The sequence below is a fragment of the Bubalus bubalis genome, chromosome 10, assembly GCF_019923935.1.
Source record: "Bubalus bubalis isolate 160015118507 breed Murrah chromosome 10, NDDB_SH_1, whole genome shotgun sequence".
Taxonomy (NCBI): domain Eukaryota; kingdom Metazoa; phylum Chordata; class Mammalia; order Artiodactyla; family Bovidae; genus Bubalus; species Bubalus bubalis.
Genome location: NC_059166.1, coordinates 91,019,018 through 91,044,832, shown reverse-complemented (window position 1 = coordinate 91,044,832; position 25,815 = coordinate 91,019,018). Strand labels below are relative to the sequence as shown.

At 39.7% G+C, this 25,815-nt stretch overlaps 1 protein-coding gene and 1 non-coding gene across 7 annotated transcripts in view; one reads left to right on the top strand and one right to left on the bottom strand.

Annotated features, from left to right (window-relative positions):
- SLC17A5 (solute carrier family 17 member 5) overlaps window positions 1-25,815 on the bottom strand; it is a 75,599-nt gene that overhangs the window by 25,948 nt on the left and 23,836 nt on the right. For 4 of the 6 annotated variants that reach the window (XM_006071100.4, XM_044924509.2, XM_006071101.4 and 1 more), the window contains one exon: window positions 4,700-4,858. The exons of the other annotated variants lie outside the window; for them this stretch is intronic. In XM_006071100.4, the coding sequence (XP_006071162.3) occupies window positions 4,700-4,858 (159 nt within the window). The remainder of the gene's footprint in view (window positions 1-4,699; window positions 4,859-25,815) is intronic. 6 annotated transcript variants of the gene reach the window in all.
- Window positions 17,105-17,209, top strand: LOC112587687. Its single transcript, XR_003112186.3, has one exon. It is a non-coding gene; the product is annotated as a U6 spliceosomal RNA (small nuclear RNA).

Here is a 25,815-nt window from a genome sequence, read left to right as displayed (position 1 = left end):
CTGTCCTTCTGTCTAAGGCAGGATACAAGGGCATCAAGCTCTATTCCTTTCCACGTCTGACATGGGGTTTGAATGTTGTGTGTTGTCTCTTTTAGAAGGGAAGTTTGGGGGAGAATAGATACATGTATATGTTTGGCTGAGTTCCTTTGCTGTTCACCTGAAACTATCACAAGATTGTCTGTTAATTGGTTATACCCCAATACAAAGTAAAAAGTTAAAAAGAGAACACTTTTTAGTCTGAGAGAGATGGGTACACCTGTTAGAGATGTACAAACACAAAAAAGGTAGAAAGATATTTTATCACTGATATTAAAATCTGGCAATAATAATTGTTTTTCCAAGAAAAACAATTATTATTATTCTTATATTTTGATTTGCTCTGTAGTTGGTTCTGGATTTTTGTTTCTTTTTTCTCTGCTGCTATAGTTGTTGATTTTATTATTTTATTACTAATTAATTTATTATTTTATTATTACTATGAACTCTAAGCTTTTGAGAAATATTTTTTATTTACTTTTTTATTTATTAAAATTGTTTTAACTGGAGGATAATTAGTTTACAATATTGTGATGGTTTTTGGCACAGTTCAACATGAATCGGCCATAGGTATACATGTGGCCGCCCCATCCTGGTAATAATTTTATCTAATAAATAAATTCTATTTGTCTAATAAATAAATCCCATCTAGCGAATAAATACATTCCATCTAATAAAACTGGTAATAATTCTATCTAAGCATCATTAATGGAATAGATCAGCAAAATTTGTTAATATTTTAAATTTAAGTGTGCTTAAGAAAAGATTTAATTTTTTATCACCATTTGTGATCTATTTTCAGCTGTTGTATGCTTCTAGTTCCACTTCTATGGCTGAATGTTTTTCTTTTTTCTGGTATTGAGTAATTTCTTCTTTAACTTTATTGCATTTAGAATTCTGCATAGTGGGGGACTTCCCTGGTGGTTCAGTGGCTAAGACTCCAGCTCCAGTGCGAGGGGCCCAGGGTCCGACCACTGTCAGGGAACTAGATCCCCCATGCCATAACTAACAGCTCAGTGCCGCCACTAAGACCCAGTCCAGCCAAATAAATAAGTAAATAAGAGATGCTAAAAACAAAAGGAATTCTGCAGAGAGGGACCACATCTACTGTTTGTGGCAGAGCCTTTCACATGAATAACTGTAGCAAATGGAGAAGAGAATTTTCTGATCTTGGCCTTGTCCTCTGCTGGGCTAAGACCAACAATAACTAGTTACTGAATTTTTCCACTTAAAATTCCAGTGGTACAAACTCCCCTAACAACCTAAAACTGCTAAAATCTTCAACATTTATACCACATGTATATGTCCATGGGTGTCTTCCATAGTTATTAAGCATTCTGTTCAAGGATATAGTCCCTCGTATTCATTTATTTAAAAAATTGATTCCAAAATGTTAATATTCAAAATAGGCCAACAGATACTGCTTCAACTCTGAGTTGTAAGAAATAGGGACACTAGGAAAACATGAGGAAAAAGTACAAGTGATGATAACTAATAAAACTAAACATATAACAAAGCAAGCTTATAACAAATGATCAGATCTTTAAACTTTTTAATTAATGAGATTATAATTTTAAATACAATGCATCTCAAATCAAGCTTTATTTTGAACAAAGGCTGTTTCATGAATGTAGTATGCTGATTTTTCAAGGAAAAAACCATTAAAAAAGAGGCTTATATATAATAAGAGAATCCTTTTCAAACTCTATTCACATTTCTTTTAATTTTGATTCAAAAAGAAAATGCCTTTTTTTTTTTTTTGGTTTGTTTTATTTTGGTATGAAAATGCCAAGAAAAAAGATTCTAGTTTTAAAGTCTTTCATTACAGAACTAAAAAAATATTAATGAAAAATAAATGAAGGCAATTAAGTACATATACTAATCAACATGCAGAAAACTAAGATCATGGCATTTAGTCCCATCACTTCATGGGAAGTAGATGGGGAAACAGTGGAAACAGTGTCAGACTTTATTTTGGGGGCTCCAAAATCACTGCAGATGGTGACTGCAGCCATGAAATTAAAAGACGCTTACTCCTTGGAAGGAAAGTTATGACCAATCTAGATAGCATATTGAAAAGCAGAGACATTACTTTGCCAACAAAGGTCTGTCTAGTCACGGCTATGGTTTTTCCAGTGGTCATGTATGGATGTGAGAGTTGGACTGTGAAGAAAGCTGAGCACCGAAGAATTGATGCTTTTGAACTGTGGTGTTGGAGAAGACTCTTGAGAGTCCCTTGGACAGCAAGGAGATCCAACCAGTCCATTCTGAAGGAGATCAGCCCTGGGATTTCTTTGGAGGGAATGATGCTAAAGCTGAAACTCCAGTACTTTGGCCACCTCATGCGAAGAGTTGAGTCATTGGAAAAGACCCTGATGCTGGGAGGGATTGGGGGCAGGAGGAGAGGAGGACGACAGAGGATGAGATGGCTGGACGGCATCACTGACTCAATGGACATGAGTCTGAGTGAACTCTGGGAGTTGGTGATGGACAGGGAGGCCTGGCATGCTGCGATTCATGGGGTCGCAAAGAGTCAGACACGACTGAGCGACTGAACTGAACTAATTACCAGTCAGCTATTGATACTGCATTCTTTTTATAGTTCTCCTGGGAAAATTTCAAAAAGAAGCATCAAGTGGAATGATCCTTAAATTTGCATGCAATTTGTCACTACGGTAGGGGACTACAGTCAAGCTCTGTTAACGGAGAGCTTAGGGAAAATGAGGTTGCTTGCAACAAATCCATCCCAAGCTATGGGTAAAGCCTCAGTTCAGTTTAACTTCTGTTAATGCAATTGGTGGGTATATTTCAGTATAATGGATTTTGTTTTTCAAAAGTAGCCGGAGGAGTTCTTTACAGCTTAGCCGTCTAGGTCAAGTTTAAGGTTGGGTCATGTGGATGGCCAACATTTTCAGTATGCTTTGGAAGTGAGGTGACTGAAAGGTTCGCTTTAACAGTGTTGATAGCTTTAGGTCCATGTAACCACTGCAGTTGTGCCGTCAGCCTTACTGCCTTTACATTCACCACTCAGGCTGCTACTTTTTCTTCCAGGGTTTCCACTCTGGCTCAGTAATAGTTCTTGGGGGAATATACCGTATTTTATTTATCTGTTTATCAGCTGATACCATTTGGGTTGCTTCCACCTCTTGGTTATTATGAATAATGATGTTATAAGCTTTTGTGTACATGTACATGTTTTTGCGTGCACATATGTTTTCAGTTCTTTTGGGTATAGACTCAGAAATGGAATTATTGGGTCATAATAACTTTATGTGTAACTTTTAGATGAACTGCCAAACTGTTTTCCATGGTAGCTACACTTCGCATCCTACCAGCAATGTATGAGGGATCCGTTTCCTCTGCATCCTTACCAACACTTGTTATTTTATTTTTTTTGATTCTAATAGGCGTGAAGTGGCATCTCATTATGGTTCTGAGTTCCATTTCTGTATTGAGTAATAGTGTTGAGCATCTTTACATGGGCTTATTGGTCATTTTCATATTTTCTTTGGAGAAAAGTCTATTTAAATCCTTTGCCCATTAAAAAAATTGAGTTATTTATCTTTTTATTATTGAGTTGTATAAATTCTTTACATATTTGGAACACTTAATCCTTATCAAGTATATGATTTGCAAATATTTTCTCCCATTCAGTGGGTTTTCATTCTTGATAATATCCTTTGAGGCACAAAAGGTTTCAATTCTGATGAAGCCCAACTTCTCAGTTTTTTCTTTTGGTCATGTGTGCTTTTGGGGTCATATGTGAGAAGTTGTTGTCCAGTGCCAGGTCACAAAGATGTATACTTCTAAGAGTTTTATCATTTTAACTCCTAACATTTATGCCTTTGATTCAGCCTTCATTTGAAGACAAAAAACACTACCAAGTTTTCTTACAAACCATGCCTCTTTCTCTTTATGCTTTTCTTCAATTTCTTTAGAGACAAAATCCATCAACACAGAGATAATAGGAATTGTCTCCATTTGATGAGATCAGAAGGAACTGACAGTTTTAGGGAGATATGTCTTATACAGCTTTACAACTATAGCTCTGCCAATGCCTGGATAGCACTACAGAGCAACCTCTGCACAATAACCTTGTGTCTTCCAACACCCCACTCGGCTGCCAGCAGAGTCCTGCCGCCATCCCTTTTACAAGGGGATACAGTATCACCTGCAGGGCTACCCTGGTGGCTCAGACGGTAAAGAATCTGCCTGCAACGCAGGAGACCAGGGTTCGATCCTTGGGTCAGGAAGATCCCCTCTAGAAGGGAATGGCTACTCACTCCAGTATTCTCACCTGGAGAATTCCATGGACAGAGGAGCCTGGTGGGCTACAATCCATAGGGTCATAAAGAGTCAGACACAACTGAGCGACTAACATACACATACACACACACACAGTACTACCTGTATTTGTCATCTGAGATCCTGGCATGTTACTGGGCGCTAGTGAGATCTTCACAGTTAAAGGGGATACTAGACATGATACCCTGAATCAAGAGTTAACACACACAGAGCAAAGGAACAAGCAAGGCTAAAAAGAGAAGTCTTTAGAATTTAGTATACCAAAGTAAAATGGAAGATGCAAAATAACTGAGTTTCACATAGATAGGAACAAATTCTGTATATTCTCTGTAAGAAGTAGATGCTTATTTTTTCTTACCTCTTGAATATTGAACCTTAGGACTTCCTTCATGTAAGTAGGCAATAAGGTCAATAAAGTATAAAAAGTCCAGTTGTAAGAAAAATGTGCAACTACAATAGCCCAAAGCGGCAGTGATTTCAGCATGGGTATCCATGGCACTGACTTCTGTGAAGAGAGCTAGGAAACAAACAAACACACACCAGGTGTAATTGGGATAAGCTACAGCTATGTTTGGGCCTCCCTGGTAGCTGGTAAAGAATCTGCCTGCAATGCAAGAGACCCCAGTTCGATCCTTGGGTTGGGAAGATCCCCCAGAGAAGGGATAGGCTATCCACTCCAGTATTCTTGGCCTTCCCTGGTGGCTCAGATGGTAAAGAATCTGCTTGTAATGTGGGAGATCTGGGTTTGATACCTGGGTCAGGAAGATCCCTTGGAGGAGGGCATGGCAACCCACTCCAGTATTCTTGCCTGGAGAATCCCCGCAGGCAGAGGAGCCTGGTGGGCTACAGTCCATGGGGTCTCAAAGGGTAGGACATAACTAAGTACAGCACAGGACAGCTAGGTTTAAATCTGTATCTTATCAGCTAAAATTTCATCTAGAACACATTATCAATCTTGGCTAGTAAATCTTAGATTTCTGAAACAACTCTTTAAAAATATTAAATAGCAATAGAAACTCCATGATTCAGATTAGAAGGAAAAAAAACAGAAATAATCTTAGAGCTCAAAGGTCACACTAAAAATGCCTTATAAGTGTCAGAAGTCCCCTTAAGTATTAATTTCTCCACCTTAAAAAGAAAGGACAGTTTAATAATCAAATTCAGAGGCTGACATAAGGGCCAAAGTAAGAGACTGGAAGTCCTATTAGAATTCATATTTCATTCTCCAATCTTTATTCAATTACAGTGATTTATAAGAACTGTGCAATAAAAGGTTTTTTATGTAGCCATCTGGAGTAATGGTCTTCAAAGCAGGGTATAAACATCCCAGGGGTCGCAAGATGATCCTCCACAGCGTGGAAAGGCATACTATACCTATCTATACTCACTATACTCATTTTAAAACAAGAAATTAAGCTGTATTCATATTTAACAAATAGGTTGGCCCTGGGATACGTCAGATAATCACATATTGTCTGATTTCCCCAATCAAAAGGGGTTTAATGGCGTCCTTACTTGTTGGTCTGCCCTTGGTGTGGTATTACAGCATGCTTTAGGTTATACCTGCCTTTCAGAATGGATTTATGGGTTTCATTAGCCAGTTTTAACAAAAACAAATCTACAGAATTAACAAGGACTGACTTCCCTGGTGGCTCAGACGGTAAAGCGTCTGTCTGCAATGTGGGAGACCCGGGTTCGATCCCTGGGTTGGGAAGATCCCCTGGAGAAGGAAATGGCAATCCACTCCAGGACTATTGCCTGGAAAATCCCATGGACAGAGGAGCCTGGTAGGCTACTGCCCATGGGGTCGCAAAGAGTCGGACACGACTGAGCGACTTCACTTTCCCTTTCCCTGGTGGTTTAGTGGTTAAGCATCTGCCTGTCAATCCAGTGACCCGGGTTCGATCCCTGGCCAGGGAAGATTCTGCAGGCTGCAGGGTGGCTAAGCCCACTTGCCACAACTACTGAGCCCATACACCTAGAGCTCGGGCTCTGCAACGAGAGAAGCCACCGCAATGAGAAGCCTGCGCACCACACCTAGAGAGCAGCGCCTGCTGGCCGCAACTGGAGAAAGTCCACACGCACCAAGGAAGACCCAGCGAAGACAAAAAAAAAAAAGTCTTCAAAAGATTCATCTGGAGAAGGTAGACAGAAGTCTAATAACATAAGCACAAGTGAATGCTAAGAAAATAGTAGAGTTGACACTTTTCTTCATGAGCCCTTTGTCAGCTACCATATCAAACAAAATGATGGCAGGCTCATCAATACTCCGTATTCAAACACACTATTCCCATTAAACAATGTATTATTATTAATTTTTAAGTGACAAAAAGCTTTTCCTATTAAAATTCAAAATTTATGTATATATTGTTTATTTCATCTTACCCATCCTTTAAAGAGTCTGTCTTTATGTAAATTTTATAATGTATGAAAGTACAGAAGTGCATACAGATAACCATAAAAATATGCATATGCTCAGATTGTTACCCCCGACACTGTATTTTTTAAAAATATATTTATTTACTTGGCTGTACCAGGTCTTAGTTGCGGCACTTGGGATCTTCAGTTGTGGCAATGTGGCATCTAGTTCCCTGAGCAGGGATCGAACCTGGGCCTCCTGCATTGGGAGTACAGAGTCTTAGCCACTGGACCACCAGGTAAGTACCCCCGCTTTACAGACACATGATTAAGTAAAGCCTGGAGACCACTGGTCTGAGAAATCAGTTCCTTACATTTCCTGTATACTGAGACTCTGCTCTGTCTTCTTCAAAAGCTGGAGCAATCTATGTTTTCACCTCTAGGGTGCACTATTATTTCAAAAAGGGGAAGAACCAGTATTACTTCGGGCCTTTTTTTCTAGGGACTTTTGATCTGATTTGGTAGATATACTCTTGTGATTCCCCCCATGTATCCCCCCCAAGATGTAGGGGATATGGGGGAAGAGAAAGAGAGGGGACAGTTATTCTTATATAGCAGGGTTCTTGATTCCAGCTACACTTCAGAATCACCTTTGGCACTTCAAGATTACAGTTGGCTGTGTTCTACCCCAGACTTGCTGATTCAAAGCCAAAGTCAAACTTCTGAGTGAAGGGCCAATGTGTATATTTTAAAAGGCTTCCCTGGTGATTCTACACAGCAGTGGTTCTCAAACTTTGCTGCACGTTAGAATCACCAGGCGAGCTAAAAAAAACCCCCAGAGCCAAAATCACACCTGAGACCAATTAAATCAGGTTGGGAGGTGGGTGGGAGATGGGTAGGAGGTAGGTGGCCATATTTTTGAAAGATGCACGGATGATTTCAAAGTGTAGTAAACTTTGGGATCCACTGTTGTAGTAATTGGGGCTTCCCCGGGTGGCACTAGGGGTAAAGAATCCACCTGCCAATGCAGGAGATGAAAGAGACTCTGGTTCTATTCCTGGGTTAAGAAGATTCCCTGGAGAAGGAAATGGCAACCTACGCAGCATTCTTGCCTGGAGAATCCCATGGACAGAGGAGCCAGGCGGGCTACAGTCCATGGGGTTGCAAAGAGCTGGACACGACTGAGCATAACACAGCAGCAGTTGTCGTAACTAAAGAATTCTGCAGCCTCCCCCCTGCTGCACTGAGCCCTAATCACCCCTTGCTTGAAAATCTTAGGACAAAGAGGAAGCAAAAAACCAGTCTAGAGAATTTAGCATTTAAAGGAATTTGGAATATAGCTCTTTTTACACGGCTTTGAAACTCACAAAAGAAATGAAATCATACTTCTTTGTTGAAAAATATGAGCCTAAATGTATCTGATCTAAATAGCTGAAATATATCTGATATAAAATATGTAATAATTTTAAGACATGTTTATGACTATGTATTTACACTTACTGATGGTGATGTTTTAGAAGAGTATAGGGCTCTGATAATAGCTTCTATAGCTTTTCACCAGTATTTAGGCATAATCTTGCTTATATTAATATAAATGAAGGAAAATTGAAGCAAACTGAGCCATACCAGAATATTTTCACAGTCTAACAATTGAATTTTCTCTAATCTGAGTTTTTTGGAGAATCACTCAACCATGAGCAGCTATACGTGGAGAATGATGTCAGCAAGATGGCCAAATAATATGCCCCTTATTGGTATCCACTGTCCCCCAGTCCCAACAACAATCTGGCATCCATCCACAGACAAAAGTGCTTTTCTGGGGGCAGTGGGATATACAAACATATGCCAAGGGACCCAGTAAGAGTTTTGCATGCCTGTGCATTGGGTAAAAGACATAAGGATCTGGGTCCCAGCTGTGAACCCTGAGGTAACTTGTCAACCAGCTTCAGCCTTTCTTGGCTGTGGTCTGGGAACCCTTGGAAAATAACTGTCTTAGATAGTTAGCTTTAGACAAGGAAATCCTGGCATTTGTGACAACACATATGGACCCTGAGGGCATTATGCTAAGTGAAATAAGTTATACAGAGAAAGACAAATACCGTGTAACATGTGGAATAGAGACCAAGCTCTGCAACAAGGGAAGCCACCACAATAAGCCTGTACGCTGCAACGAAGAGTAGCCCCCATTCGCCACAATTGGAGAAAGCCCGCATGCCACAACAAAGACCTGGTGCGGTCAAAAATTAAATAAATACATAAATTCAAAAAGTCAAAACTCATGGAAACAGAGAATAAAATGGTGGTGGCCAGGGGCTGGAGAGAGGGGGAAACTCATCTTCCAGTTACAAGATGAGCAGCTGCTACGGTCTAATGTCAGCATGGCGACGATAGCTAGCACTACTCTATCATGTACTTGAAAGCTGCTAAGGAAGTAGATCTTAAGTGTTCTCACCACAAAAAAGAAATGGTAATCCACTGAGATGATGGAGGTGTTAACTAACCCCACCATGGGCATCATTTTGTAACACGTGCTTGTGTGTGTTAGTCTCTTGGTCGTATCCGACTCTTCGCGACGCCATACACAGTAGCCCGCCAGGTTCCTCTGGAATTCTCCAGGCAAGAATACTGGAGTGGGTTGCTGTTCCTTTCTCCAATTTTGTAATTAAGTATATCAAATCATCATGGTGTACATCTTAAACAAACATACATAATGTCAATTATATCTTAATAAAGTGTGGTGTTGGAGAAGACTCTTGAGAGTCCCTTGGACTGCAAGGAGATCCAACCAGTCCATTCTGAAGGAGATCAGCCCTGGGATTTCTTTGGAAGGAATGATGCTGAAGCTGAAACTCCAGTACTTTGGCCACCTCATGCGAAGAGTTGACTCATTGGAAAAGACTCTGATGCTGGGAGGGATTGGGGGCAGGAGGAGAAGGGGACGACAGAGGATGAGATGGCTGGATGGCGTCACCGACTCGATGGACATGAGTCTGGGTGAACTCCGGGAGTTGGTGATGGACAGGGAGGCCTGGCGTGCTGCAATTCATGGGGTCGCAAAGAGTCGGACACGACTGAGTGACTGAACTGAACTGAAAAGCCGGGTGGGGGGAAAGACCAGTTGTAGGCCAAACATATAAGCTTGACATGTAGCAGGATCTCAGTAGCTATTTATCACATGAATATGAAGCCCACAGAGTCAGAAATTTGGAAAAAAGAATACGACATGTAAATGTTAGTGTTCATTTGTAAACTGAGTATAAAACAACAGCTTTCTTTTCTCCGAATGACATCAATTTACAGTATTTCCACATTACAAGTTATACTTTAAGGAGGGAAACCCTTCATTTATAAAACATTCAAATTAATGATGAATTTTTAAATGTTTCTAGGAGAAACTATCCAATTAGCTGTGGCAGACATTAAAAAAATCCTTCAGGATTTTAAGATAGCCCTGTCTAATAGAACTTCTTATGGTGACAGAAATGGTCTATATCTGCACTGCCCAATTTGGTAAACAGTAGCCCTATCAAGCCTTTGCAATATGGCTAGTGTGACTGAGGAAATGAATTTTTAATTAAATTAATCTAAATTAAAATTTAATAACCACAAGTGTTGGTGGCTACCATAATGGACAACAAAAGTTGAAGGCAAGATCTTAATACAAAACAGCTTTTTCTGATGTTCTAGATAAGAAATTATTCTTTTGCTATTATCAGAGATGACTTGTCAATCACGCAATGTCACACACTCTCTTGGCTTCATTATACTTAAATGTTGGCAAAGCGCATTACAAAAGTTCTTGCCAGAGCTTCACATTCTTCTAAAATGCCACTGCTGATGAATGAAAATATACTGGAAAGGAAATTTTTCAGTTGTTCAGATCATCTGCCCAGCCAATATTTTGAGAGCAAATTCTTTAAGATATTTGAGTAAGGGAATTTCTGAAGGAATAATCAATGAGATCTTGAATCTTGTATAGAGAATGTATCATTAAATAAGTAATAATAGCTCAAACAGCTTTTTAAAATAACAGTTGAAGCACAAAAGTACAGAACAAAAATGTATTTGTTGTCAAATGTGCAAAATCTTCTAGACTATAGGAAGGGTAAGGTCAATCAATAACATTTGAGTATCTTCTATGTACAACTTCACAAAAAAATGTTTTCCTGTCAAATGTAAGAAACAACAAATTGGTTTAGAAAAAGCTGCATGAAATGCATGTTCTAAGTTAGGGCAACTAAATACTCAAGCCAAAGCCCTTATTTGCTTCATAAGACTGCAAAATTGTATACTCTTTCAAAAAGGTAGAAGAGAAGCAAAACAGTTATAAAATATCCTGTCCTAAAGATTTAGTAAAGAAAAAAATAAAAAAGCAAAAAAAACAATACCAGATCTCTTGAGGAAAGAAAATGTCAATGGGTAAAGTGGTAATGTCTTAACAATTTATTAAAAAGGAGACCTCTATATACCGTGTTCTTGGACTGGAAGAATTAATATTGTTAAAATGACCATACTACCCAAACCAATGTACCAATTCAATGCTATCTCTATCAGAATAACAACGCCATTCTACACAGAACTAGACAAATAATTTAATAGCTTGTATGGAAACATAAAAGACCTCGAACAGCCAAAACAATTGAGAAAGAGAAACAGCTGGAGGAATATGCTTCCTGACTTCCAACTATACTATAAAGCTATAGTAATAAAAACTCAGTATGGTTCTGGCACAAAAGCAGACTCATAGATCGGTGGGACAGAATAGAAAGCCCAGAAATAAACCCACACACTCATGATCAATTGCTGCTGCTGCTGCTACTAAGTCGCTTCAGTCGCGTCCGACTTGGTGTGACCCCACAGACGGCCCACCAGGCTCCGCCGTCCCTGGGATTCTCCAGGCAAGAACACTGGAGTGGGTTGCCATTGCCTTCTCCAATGCATGAGGGTGAAAGTGAAAGTGAAGTTGTTCTTACTCTATGACAAGAGAGAAAAGATAGTCTGCACAATGGACAAAGACAGACTCTTCAATAAATGGTGCTGGGAAAACTGGACAGCTATATGTAAAAGAAAAAATTAGAACATTCTCTACTCCATACACAAAAATAAACTAAAAATAGATTAAATATTTATAAATGTAAGACTGAATAGAATAAAATTCCTAGAGGAAAGCATAGGGAGAATGCTCTTTGACAAAAATTGTAGCAATGTTTTTTGAATCTATCTCCTAAAGTAAATAAAAGCAAAAATAAATAAACAGGATCTAATTAAACACAAAAGCTCTTTCACAGCAAAGAAAACCATCAACTAAACAAAAACAGTACCTACTGAATGGGAGAATATATTTGCAAATGATATGACTGACAAGGGGTTAATAGCCAACATATATACATACCTCATACAAGTCACCATAAAAAAATAAAGAATCTGATTAAAAAATAGGCAGAAGAACTGAACAGATATTTTTCCAAAGAGCAAATGCAGATGGCTAACAAGCACATTAAAAGAAGTTTAACATTACTAATCATCAGGGAAATGCAAATCAAAACCACAATGGGATGTCACCTCACATCTGTCAGAATCACTACCATCAAAAAGAACACAAATAACAAATGTTGGAGATGATGTGGAGAAAAGGAAACCCTTGTACACTGTTGGTGGGAATGTAAACTGATGCAGCTGCTGTGGAAAACAGTATGGAAGTTGTTTAAAAAACTAAAAATAATTAAAAACAGAACTTTAGATGACCATTGTATCTACTACTGTGGGCAAGAATCCCTTAGAAGAAATGGAGTAGCCCTCAGAGTCAACAAAAGAGTCCAAAATGCAGTACTTGGGTGCAATCTCAAAAATGACAGAATGATCTGTTTGTTTCCAAGGCAAACCATTCAATATCACAGTAATCTAACTCTATGCTGTGACCAGTAATGCTGAAGAAGCTGAAGTTAAATGGTTCTATGAAAACCTACAAGACCTTCTAGAATTAACACCCCCCAAAATGTCCTTTTCTTCACAGGGGACTGGAATGCAAAAGTAGGAAGTCAACAGATACCTGGAGTAACAGGCAAATTTGGTCTTCGAGTACAAAATGAAGCAGGGCAAAGGCTAACAGAGTTTTGCCAAGAGAATGCACTGGTCATAGCAAACACCCTCTTCCAACAACACAAGAGAAGACTCTACACATGGACATCACCAGATGGTCAATACTGAAATCAGATTGATTATATTCTTTGCAGCCAAAGATGGATAGGCTCTATACAGTCAGCAAAAACAAGACTGGGAGCTGACTGTGGTTTATATCAAGAACTCTTTATTGCTAAATTCAGATTTAAACTGAAGAAAGTAGGGAAAACGACTAGACCATTCAGGTATGACCTAAATCAAATACCTTACGATTATATGGTAGAAGTGACAAATAGATTCAAGGGATGAGATCTGATAGACAGAGTGCCTGAAGAACTATGGATGGAGGTTCATGACACTGTATGGAAGGCAGTGATCAAGACCATCCCCAAGAAAAAGAAATGCAAAAAGGCAAAATGGTTGTCTGGGGAAGTCTTACAAATAGCTGAGAAGAGAAGACAAGCTAAAGGCAAAGGAGAAAAGGAAAGACATACCCATTTGAATGCAGTTCTAAAGAACAGTAAGGAGAGATAAGAAACCCTTCCTCAGAGATCAGGGCAAAGAAATAGAGGAAAACAATAGAATGGGAAAGACTAGAGATCTCTTCAAGAAAATTATAGACACCAAGGGAATATTTCATGCAAATATGGGCACGATAAAGAACAGAAACAGTATGGACCTAACAGAAGCAGAAGATATTAAGAAGAGGTGGCAAGAATACACAGAAGAACTACACAAAAAAGATCTTCATGACCCAGATAACCATGATGGTGTGATCACTCACCTAGAGCCAGACATCCTGGAATGTGAAGTCAAGTGGGCCTTATGAAGCATCACTATGAACAAAGATAGTGGGGGTGACTGAATTCCAGGTGAGCTATTTCAAATCCTAAAAGATGATACTGTTAAAGTGCTGCACACAATATGCCAACAAATTTGGAAAACTCAGCAGTGGCCATAGAACTGGAAAAGGTCAGTTTTCATTCCAACCAACCCCAAAGAAAGGCAATGCCAAAGAATGTTCAAACTACCATACAATTGCACTCATCTCACATGCTGGTAAAGTAATGCTCAAAATTCTCCAAGCCAGGCTTCAACAGTATGTGAACTGTGAACTTCCAGATGTTCAAATTGGATTTAGAAAAGGCAGAGGAACCAGAGATCAAATTGCCAACATCTGCTGGATCATCAAAAAAGCAAGAGAGTTCCAGAAAAACATCTACTTCTGCTTTATTGACTATGCTGAAGCCTTTGGGTGGATTACAACAAACTGTGGAAAATTCTTAAAGAGATGGGAATACCAGACCACCTTACCTGCCTCCTGAGAAATCTGTATGCAGGTCAATAAGCAACAGTTAGAACTGGACATGAAACAAGAGACTGGTTCCAAATTGGGAAAGGCTGTATATTGTCACTCTGCTTATTTAACTTATATGCAGAGTACATCATGAGAAATGCCAGGCTGGATGAAGCACAAACTGGAATCAAGATTACCAGGAGAAATATCAATAACCTCAGATACACAGATGACACCAGCCTTATGGCAGAAAGCGAAGAAGAACTAAAGACCCTCTTGATGAAGGTGAAAGATGGGGAGAAGGGGGATACAGAGGATGAGATGGTTGAATGGCATCACTGACTAGATGGACATGAGTTTTAGCAAGCTCCAGGAGTTGGTGATGGACAGGGAAGCCTGGCATGCTGCAGTCCGTGGGGTCGCAGAGTTGACTGAACTGAACTGAAGTGGGAACTACCAAATGACCTAGCAATCCCACTCCTGGGTACCTACCTGGAAAAAAAAAAAAAAAACCCTCTAATTGGAAAAGATACAGGTATCCTAATGTTTATAGCAGCATTATTTACAATTGCCAAGAAATTGAAGCAACCTAAGTGGCAATCAACAGATGAATGGATAAAGAAGATATGGTATATACACAATGGAATAGTACTAAGTTATTGGTGGGCTGCTGTCTATGGGGTCACACAGAGTCGGACATGACTGAAGTGACTTAGCAGCAAGTTATTTAAAAAAGAACAAAATTTTGCCATTTGCAGCAACATGGATGGACTTGGGGGGCATTATGCTAAGTGAAATAAGTCAGACAGAGAAATACAAGGTATTACTTATTTATGGAATCTAAAAAATACAACAAATTAATGAAGATAACAAAAAAGCTGACTTACAGATACAGAGGAAAAACTAATGGCTACCAGTAGGGAGAGGGAAGGTGGGAGGGGCAATATAGGGGAGTGGGTAAAGAGGTACAAACAATTAGGTATAAAATAAGCTACGAGGATGTATTTTACAACATGGGGAATACAGCCAATATTTTATAACAAGTATAAATGCAGCATAACCTTTAAAAATCGTGAATCACTATTTTGTAATAGAGCTTCCTTGGTGGCTCAGATGGTAAAGAATCTGCCTGCTATGCAGCAGACTTGTGTTTGATCCCTGTGTCAGGAAGATCCCCTGGAGAAGGGAATGGCAATCGCTCCAATATTTTTTTTAAAGATTTATTTATTTACATTATTTTCTGGCCATGGTGGGTCTTCGTTGCGGCACATGGGCTTTCTCTAGTTGCGTTGAGCTGGGCTACTCTCTGGTTGCAATGTGCGGGCTTCTTATTGAGGTGGCTTCTCTTGAGGAGTACAGGCTCTGGGCACACGGGCTCCAGTAGCTGCTGCTCAGTAGTTGTGGCGCATGGGCTTAGTTGCTCCCTGGCATGTGGGATCTTCCCAGACCAGGGATCAAACCATTGTTTCCCCACCTATTTGCCATGAAGGGATGGGACCGGAGGCCATGACCTTCGTTTTTTGAATGTTGAGCTTTAAGCTAGCCTTTGCACTCTCCTCTTTCACTTTCATCTTCACTTTCTGCCATAAGGGTGGTGTCATCTGTGTATCTGAGGTAATTGATATTTCTCCCGGCAATCTTTATTCTAGCTTGTGCTTCATCCAGCCCAGCATTTCTCATGATGTACTCTGCATATAAGTTAAATAAGCAGGGTGACAATATACAGTCTTGACGTACTCCTTTCTCAATTTGGAATCAGTCTGCTGTTCCATGTCCGGTTCTAACTGTTGCTTCTTGACCTGAGTACAGATTTCTCAGGAGGCAGGCAGGTGGTCTGGTATTCCCATTTCTTGAAGAATCTTCCATGTTTGTTGTGCTCCACACAGTCAAAAGGCATGTGAAATGAGTGCAATTGTGCAGTAGTTTGGACGGTCTTTGGCATTGCTCTTCTTTGGGACTGGAATGAAAACTGACCTTTTCCAGTCCTGTGGCCACTGCTGAGTTTTCCAAATTTGCTGGCATACTGAGTGCAGCACTTTAACAGCATCAAGCTTACAAACAGTTCACGGCATCCCAGTGCCTAAAGAGCAAAGTCTAAGCTCCTCAGTGGGACACACAGGATTCTCCATGATCAGGCTTCTTCTGCCACTCTCTGCCTTTGCCTTTTACCTGCAGCAAGACCTGATTCCTGGCGAGTATCACTGTCTCTCCTCAGAATCTGCTTATACCACATCCTTGCCGGGGGATACCCACACATCTCTCCCTTTCCCAATGTGCCTAGTTAACGCCAACTTCTCTTTCAAGATTGCTCAGATGAAGCTTTTACCAGTAAGAAAGAAACACGCAGCCTCTGACTGCTCTCACCTGAGATGGTCTGCTTCTAACAGTTGGGCCACAGCACGCTCCTGCTGACTGTGACGCCTGGTCTGGGAAGATTCCATATGCTGTGGGGCAACTAAGCACACGCGCCACAACTACTGAGCCAGCACTCTAGAGCCCATGCTCTGCAACAAGAGAAGCCACCGCAAGGAGAAGCTCACGCACTGCAATGAAGAGTAGTCCCTGCTCGCCACAACCAGAGAAAGCCCGCAGCCATGAAGGCCCAACACAGTCAAATAAAATGTCAAAAAAAAAAAAAATGATGGAATGAGACAGATAGACAACACCTTGATCACCTCTGAGCACAGATGAAAACAAGAATGTATGAACCACACAGAAGAGCAAAACTCTCTCCTGGCTAATGTGACTGCTGCTTCTCTGCCGATTATAGCCTCAGCCCCACCTAGATAAAAATTAAGATCCTCAGCCACCGCTACTGCCTTCTCACAGCACCAATTCTGGAGCAAAACAGGGATTCTTTAAACCTTCCTCACAGTCAAGTAACAGAAGTCTAAACTGTAACAAGCTGCCTTCAGCTCTCTCAAGAGATGCCCTTTAGTTCCTCATGGTGTGGTTTCTTCTGCATTACCACAAAGCAAGAAATCCCATGCTCACTTTGGCAGGACATACACTAAAAGTGGAACAATACAGAGAAGATTAGCATGGGCCCTATGCAAGGATGATATGCAAATTCATGTAATCCTTCATATTAAAAAGAAAAAGAAAGAAAGAAATCCCTTTGTTCACCTACAGGTATGTTGCTGACAGTCCTTGGCAGGAGAGTATTATCTCCGGGCTGGCTGAGGACTCCTGCCTTCTCTGTATCAAAGACGTACTAGGTAACCTGTAGACAGCAGCGTCGGCCTGAAGTTCTGTCCATTCACGTCTGTCTCCCTCTGGATATCATAAGTCCCACAGGAACCACGTCTTGTTCATTTCTTCTCTGATTATCAATTTTTTGGTCCTCAATACCTTACAAAGAGGGGCTTCCTTACTGGCTAAGATGGTAAAGAATCTGCCTGCAAAGCAGGAGACGTGGGTTTGAACCCTGGGTCAGGAAGATCCCCTAGAGAAGGGGATGGCTGCCCACTCCAGTATTTTTGCCTGGAGAACCATACTGACAGAGGAGCCTGGCAGGCTACAGTCCAGGGGTCGACTGAGCAGCTAAGCACACACACACCTGACAAAGAACCTAGGACATAGTAAGTGCTCAAAAAATGTTTAAGGAATGAATGAAGTACAGCAGATCCCAATCATTTATTGGATCCAGGATTAAAAGCAGAGCTTCATGTAACAAAGTATTTTATGACATTTTTCAACTACAATTTCATCTGGTTTAAGAATGCCGTTTGAAGTTCTAGGAAACCTAATTCTCTTAATTCCTCTTGCTTCTGAATATTTCAATTTCTGAAGCATATGGAAAAACAGATTAACCTTAGGTTTGGATAATGGACAGATTTAGGCACCTTTGAAGCTCTCTTTAAAAAAAAAATCTAAATAAACTAAAAAGTTTCATAAGTCAGTGAGGATAATGGTAAAAATGAAATTTTAGAAGGAGCAAGTTATTAATAATCAATGCTGAGAAAACATACCAAGTGCTTTTAAAAAATGGAAGCATAATTGACTTACAATATTATATTAGTTCCTCGTGTACTAAAGAATAATTCAAAATTCAATACAAAGCTATTACACAATGTTGACTTATGCTCCCCGTGCTGCACAGTAAGTACATCCTTGTTACTTATTTATTTTATACCTAGTTGTTTGTACTTCTTAATCCCCTTCAACTACCTTGCCTGGCCCCCCTCCCCCTTCTCCCTCTCTAACCACTAGTTGGTTCTCTGTATCCATGAGCCTGTTTCTGTTTAATATTTGTTCACTTGTTTTATTTTTCAGATTCCACATATAAATGAAAAGACACAGTAGTTGTCTTTTTCAATCTGACTTATTTCACTAAAGCAAAATACCATCCAGATCCATCCATGTTGTTGCAAATGGCAAAATTTCATTCTTTTTTATGACCAAGTAATATTCTACTGTATATAAGATACATTATATTTTATGTGGCAAGATCCATTTACAATGCATTAACTCTTTTAATCTGTTCCTTAGTGGGGGGAAAATGGGTATTCATTTAATTAATATCTCAGAGAACACAGAGATCTCAAAGTAACTTTATTACATTGGTGGTACCTTCTAAATTTCTGCCAACTTTTGGCGAAGACCAAGGGATGCCATATTTCTTAAAATTCAGCAGCTTACAGAGACCTTTGTAGCAAATTATAAAAAGTTAAAAATAAAAGTGAATGAGTAAATCTTTAATTATTACCTGGTTTTCTATATATAAAAATTGAACCCTGTGATAAAGGGTGGGCCCAGTGAGCTGAGACAAGCGCACACAACCCCGCGATGCCGAGAGTGACCCCAGGGAGCCCAGACAAGCGCACACAAGCCCGGTGACACAGAGGCTGGGCACCCGATGCCGAGACAAGCACACACAAGCCCCACGATGCAGAGGATGGGCCCGGGGAGCCCAGACAAGCGCACACAAGCCCTGTGATGCAGAGACCGGGAACCCGGAGCCGAGACAAGCACACACAAGCCCTGTGATGAAGAGGATGAACCTGGGGAGCCGAGACAAGTGCCCACAAGCCCCGCGATGCAGAGGATGGGCCCGGGGGACTCAGACAAGCGCACACAAGCCCTGCGATGCAGAGGATGGGCCCGGGGGACCCAGACAAGCGCACACAAGCCCCGCAACACAGAGGCCGGGCCTGGGGAACAGAGTCATGCGCACATAAGCCCGTGATGCAAAGGCCGGGCACCGGAAGGCGAGACAAGTGGACACAAGCCCCGCGATGCAGAGGCCAGATGTGGGGAGCCGAGACAAGCGCACTCAAGCCCTGTTATGCAGAGGCTGAGACCATGAAGCTGACACAAGTGTACACAAGCCCACAACACAGGGCGGTGAGTTCTGAGGGCTGAGGGAAGCCCACAGAAGTCTCCACAACACAGAGGGCACAGTCGAGGAGCCAAGAAAAAGTCCACACAAACCCCTGCCCAGCAAGCTTCGGCCAGCAGTGCAGGGCGGGACAGGGGAACAGAAGCATAGCAATGATCCCGGAGACAAGTTGGGGGCTGGGGACAGTGGAGATATGCTGAGAGGGCCACTTTGAAGCAGCTGTGGAAATAGATGTGTCTAACACTGCCAGGGCCAGAAGGACTGCCCAAACACATACTGGACCCATAGAGACTACTGGACACTGCACCGCCCTTCAGAGAGATGAGATCCAGCTCCGTCAACCAGAACACAGGCACAAGCTCCCCCAACCAGGAAAACATCACAGGACACTAACCCGACCCCATCCACAGGGAAAACTCCACAACCAAGAAGAAGTACGACCTTGAGAACCTTTTTTTTTTTTCATTTTTTCTTATAAATCACCCTGCTTACTCCCCCTACATAGTCTCACCTTCACATTATCCTTTTGCAGTGCTGTGGAGTTTTCCTCTTTGTTTTTCTTGTTAAAAAAAATAATTCATTTTTAAGATCTTTTTTTCTTTTTCACCTTTTTTTTTTTGAATGAGGTTTTAAATTTTGTTTTTTACATATTCAACTTCTTTGCCTATCGTTCTATACTGACTATAGCTATTCCTGACCATATAGAGATCTTTTCCAAATACATCTATTTATCTTTGCTTTTCTATTTTTTCTTTTCTCTCTTTTTTTACCCTCTTTTCCATCCCCTCTTTTTCTCTCTTCCTTCCCTTCTCCTCTTTTTTTCCCCCTTTTTCTATTCTCCTTTTTTTCTTTCACTCTTTCTTTTCTCACCAAGTAAGTTAAATTGTTGAGCTCTCTTTGCTATATTCCCCAGTTGGCACTCTGATTGTGCTCAGTTTTCCAGATTGAGCATTCACTAGCTCTGCTTTTTAATTAGCTGATATCACTTTTGGTTTTCCTTGTTTACCAAGTCAATCTCCTGTGCTCTTTTCTTTAGAATACTGTATGTGTGCAAGTGTGTGTTTATGTACCATTATTTCTGTAATTACCTGCTTGATCTCCTCCCACTAGAACACAGGCACAAGTCACCCCTAACAAGAAGTCAACACAAACCACCCATCCAGTCTTTCGCTCCAAGGGCAAAAACCAAAAGGAATAAGGATTATAACCCTAAGGCCTGAGAAAAGGAGACATCAAGTGGGGCAAGTTAGGAAAAAAAAAAAATGATGATAAGACAGAGAAATACAGCACAAATGAAAGAACAAAGTAGAAACTCACAAGACCAGATAAATAAAGAGGAAATAGCAATCTACCTGAAAGAGAATTCAGAATAATGATAGTAAAGATGCTCCAAAGACTTGAAAATAGAATGGAGAAAATGCAAGAAACATTTAACACAGTTAATACAATCACCAAGGACACAGAAGAAATAAAGAATAAGCAAACAGAGATGAGTAACACAATTACAGAAATTAAAAATACTCTAGAAGGAACCAATAGCAGAAAAACTGAGGCAGAGGAACAGATAAGTGAGCTGGAATATAGAATGGTGGAAATAACTGCTGAAGAGCAGAATAAAGGGAAAAGAATAAAGAGAATTGAGGATAGCCTCAGAGATCTTTGGGACATATTAAATGCACCAACATTTGAGTTATAGGGGTTTCAAAAGAAGAAAAAAAAAAGGCACTGAGAAAATTTTTGAAGAAATTATAATTGAAAACTTCCCCAACATGGGAAAGGAAATAGTCAATCAAGTCTAAGAAGTGCAGAGAGTCCCTCACAGGATAAACCCAAGGTTTATCAAGACACATATTAATCAAGCTAACAGAGATTAAACACAATGAAAGAATATTAAAAGCAGCAAGGGAAAAGGAACAAGTAACATACAAGGGAAAACCCATATGATTAACAGTGGATCTTTCAGTGGAAACTCTGCAGGCCAGAAGGGAATGGCAGGATATATTTAAAGTATTGAAAGAAAAATCTACAACCAAGATTACCATAACTGGCAAAGATCTCATTCTAAATTGATGGAGAAATCAAAAGCTTTACAGACAAGCAGAAGTTAAGAATTTAGCATCACCAAACCAGCTTTGCAATAAATACTAAAGGGACTTAAACAGCCAGTAAACACAGGAGAAAGGAAAGACCTACAAAAACAAACCTAAAACAATCAAGAAAATGCCAATAGGAATATATGTATCATGGATTAAATGCACCTACCAAAAGACACAGACTGACTGAATGGATACAAAAACAAGACACACATATATGCTACCTACAAGAGACCCACTTCAGACCTAGAGGCACATACAGACTGAAAGTAAAAGGATGGAAAAAGATATTCCATGTGAATGGAAACCAAAAGAAATCTGGAGTGGCAATCCTTATTTCAGGCAAAATAGATTTTAAAATAAAGAATATTGTAAGAGACAAAGAAGGACACTACATAATGATCAAGGGATCAATCCAAGAAGAAGACATAACAATTGTAAATACTTATGTACTCAACACAGGAGCACCACAATACATAAGGCAAACACTAACAGGTGTAAGAGGGGAAATAGTAACACAATAATAGTAGGGGACTTTAACACCCCAGTTACACCAATGGACAGATCATCAAAACAGAATCAATACGGAAACACAAACCTTAAATGAAACATTAAATCAAATGGACCAAATTGATATCTTTAGGACTTTCCATCCAAATGCAGAAGAATATACTTTCTTCTCAAGTGCACATGGAACATTCTCCAATAGACCACATCTTGGGTCACAAATCAAACCTCAGTAAATTTAAGAAAGTTGAAATCATATCAAGAATCTTCTTTGACCACAACTCTATGAGACTAGATATCAACTACAGGGGAAAATTGCAAAAAACACAAACTCATGGATATTAAACAATACATTACTAAATAATGAAGATGTTACTGAAGAAATAAGAAGGGAAATCAAATGATTCCTAGAAACAAATGACAACAAAAACATGATGACCCAAAACCTATGGGATTCAGCAAAAGCAGTTCTAAGCGGGAAGTTTATAGCAATATAATCCTACCTGAAGAAACAAGAAAAGCATCGAATAGACAGCCTAACTCTACATCTAATGCAGCTGGAAAAAGAAGAACAAAAAAAGTCAGCAGAAGGAAATAAATCATAAAGATCAGAGCAGAAATAAATGAAAAAGAAATGAAGGAAACAATAGCAAAGGTGAATAAAACTAAAAGCTGGTTCTTTGAGAAGATAAACAAAATTGACAACCACTAGCCAGATTCATCAAGAAATAAAGGGAGAAAAATCAAATCAACAAAATTAGAAATGAAAAAGGAAAGGTTACAACAGACAACACAGAAATACAAAGGACCATAAGAGAATATTATAGGCAACTATAGGCTAATAACCAGAGAAGGCAATGGCACCCCACTCCAGTACTCTAGCCTGGAAAATCCCATGGACGGAGGAGCCTGGTAGGCTGCAGTCCATGGGGTTGCTAAGAGTCGGACACGACTGAGCGACTTCACTTTCACTTTTCACTTTCATGCATTGGAGGAGGAAATGGCAACCCACTCCAGTGTTCTTGCCTGGAGAATCCCAGGGACGGCGGGGCCTGGTGGGCTGCCGTATATGGGGTCACACAGAGTCGGACATGACTAAAGCGACTTAGCAGCAGAATAGGCTAATAAAATGGAAAACCTAGAAGAAATAGATTCTTAGGAAAGTTCAACAGGAAGAAACAGAAATTATGAACAAGCAAAGTACAAACACTGAAATCGAAACTGTGATCAAAAATCTCCCCCAAAACAAAAGCCCAGGGCCAGATGGTATCACAGAATTCTATCAAACATTTAGAGAAGAGCTAATGCTTACTTTTCTGAAACTCTTCCAAAAAATTGCAGAGGAAGGAACACTTCCAAACTCATTCTATGAGGCCACAATCATCCTGATACCAAAACCAGGTAAAGACAACACAAAAAAGGAAAATTACAGGCCAGTATCACTGATGAACATAGATGCAAAAATCCTCAACTAAACTCTAGCAAATAGAATTCAACAACACATTAAAAAGCTCATACACCATGATCAAGTTGGGTTTATCCCAGGAATGCAAAGATTCTTCAATATACACAAATCAATCAGTGTGATACACCATATTAAGAAGTTGAAAGATAAAAACTGTATGATCATCTAAATAGATGCAGGAAAAGCCTTTGACAAAATTGAGCACCCATTTATGATAAGACCACTTCACAAAATAGGCATAGAAGGAACCTACCTCAACATAGTAAAGGCCAAATATGATTAAGCCCACAGCAAACACTGTTTTCAATGGTGAAAAACTAAAAGCATTCCCTCTAAATTCAGGAACAAGACAAGGGTGTCCACTCTCACCACTATTACTCAACATGGTTTTGGAAGTCTTAGCTATGGCAATTAGAGAAGAAAAAGAAATAAAAGGAATCCAGATTGGAAAATAAGTAAAACTCTCACTGTTTGCAGATGACATGATACTACACATACAAAATCCAAAAGAAACTATCAGAAAATCACTAGAGCTAATCAGCAAACTCAGCAAAGTTGCAGGATACAAGGTCAATATACAGAAATCACTTGCATTCCTATATACCACCAATGAAAAATCAGAAAGAGCAATTAAGGAATCAATCCCATTCACCACTGCAACAAAAAGAATAAAATATCTAGGAATAAAACTACCTAAGGAGACAAAAGACATGTATATGGAAAATTACAGGACACTGATGAAAGAAATCAAAGGTGACATAAACAGATGGAGAGATATTCCATGTTTCTGGGTAGGAAGAATCAACATTGTGAAAATTACTATACTACCAAATGCAATCTACAGATTCAGTGCAACCCCTTTCAAATTACCAATGGCATTTTTCATAGAACTAGAACAAAAAATTTTACAATTCACATGGAAACACAGAAGACTCTGAATAGCCAAAGCAGTCTTGAGAAAGAAGAATGGAGCTGGAGGAATCAAACTTTGTGACTTCAGACTATACTACAAAGCTACAGTCATCAAGACAGTATGGTACTGGAACAAAAGCAGAAATATAGACCCATGGAACAAAATAGAGAACCCAGAGATAAACCCATGCATCTATGGGTACCTTATTTTTGACAAAGGAGGCAGAATATACAATGGGGCAAAGATAGCCTCTTTAAGAAGTAGTTCTGGGAAAACTGGAGAGCTATGTGCAAAAACAGAAATTAGAACACTTCCTAACACCATACACAAAGATAAATTCAAAATGGATTACAGACCTAAATGTAAGACCAAAAACTATAAAACTCTTAGAGGAAAACATAGGCAGAACACTAGATGACATAAATCAAAGCAAGATCTTCTATGACCCACCTCTTAGAGTAATGGAAATAAAAACAAAAATAAACAAGTGGGACCTGATTAAACTTAAAGCTTTTGCACAGCAAAGGAAACTACAAACAAAGTTAAAAGACAACCCTCAGAATTGGAGAAAAGAATAGCAAAGGAAACAACTGACAAAGAATTAATTTCCAAAATATGCAAGTAGCTCATACAACTCAATACCAGAAAAACAAACAATCCAATCAAAAACTTGGAAAAACACCTAAACAGACATTTCTCCAAAGAAGACATACAGGCGGCTAACAAACGCATGAAAAGATGCTCAACATCGCTCATTATTAGAGAAATGCAAATCAAAACTACAATGAGATACCACCTCACACCAGTCAGAATGGCCATCATCAAAAAGTCTGTAATCAATGTAAATTGATTACAGCCACTGTGGAAGATGGTACGGAGATTCCTTAAAAAACTAGGAATAATACCACCATATGACCTAGCAGTTCCACTACTAGGCATATACCCCAGGCAAACCAAAATTGAAACAGACACGTGTACCCCAGCGTTCACTGCAGCACTATTTACAACAGCTAGTACATGGAAGTAACCTAGACGTCCATTGATAGATGAATGGATAAAGAAGCTGTGGTACATACATACAATGGAATACTACTCAGCCATAAAAAGGAACACATTAGAGTCAGTTCTAATGTGGATGAACCTAGAGCCTATTATACAGAGTGAAGTAAGGAAGAAAAAGAAATATAAATATCATATACTGATGCATATATATGGAATCTAAAAAGATGGTACTGATGAATTTATTTTCAGGACAGCAATGGAGGAACACACATAGAGAACAGACCCATGGACACAAGGGGAGGCGAGGAGGGAGAAGGTGAGATGTATGGAGAGAAACGTAGAAATTTACAACACCAGATCGGAGAAGGCAATGGCACC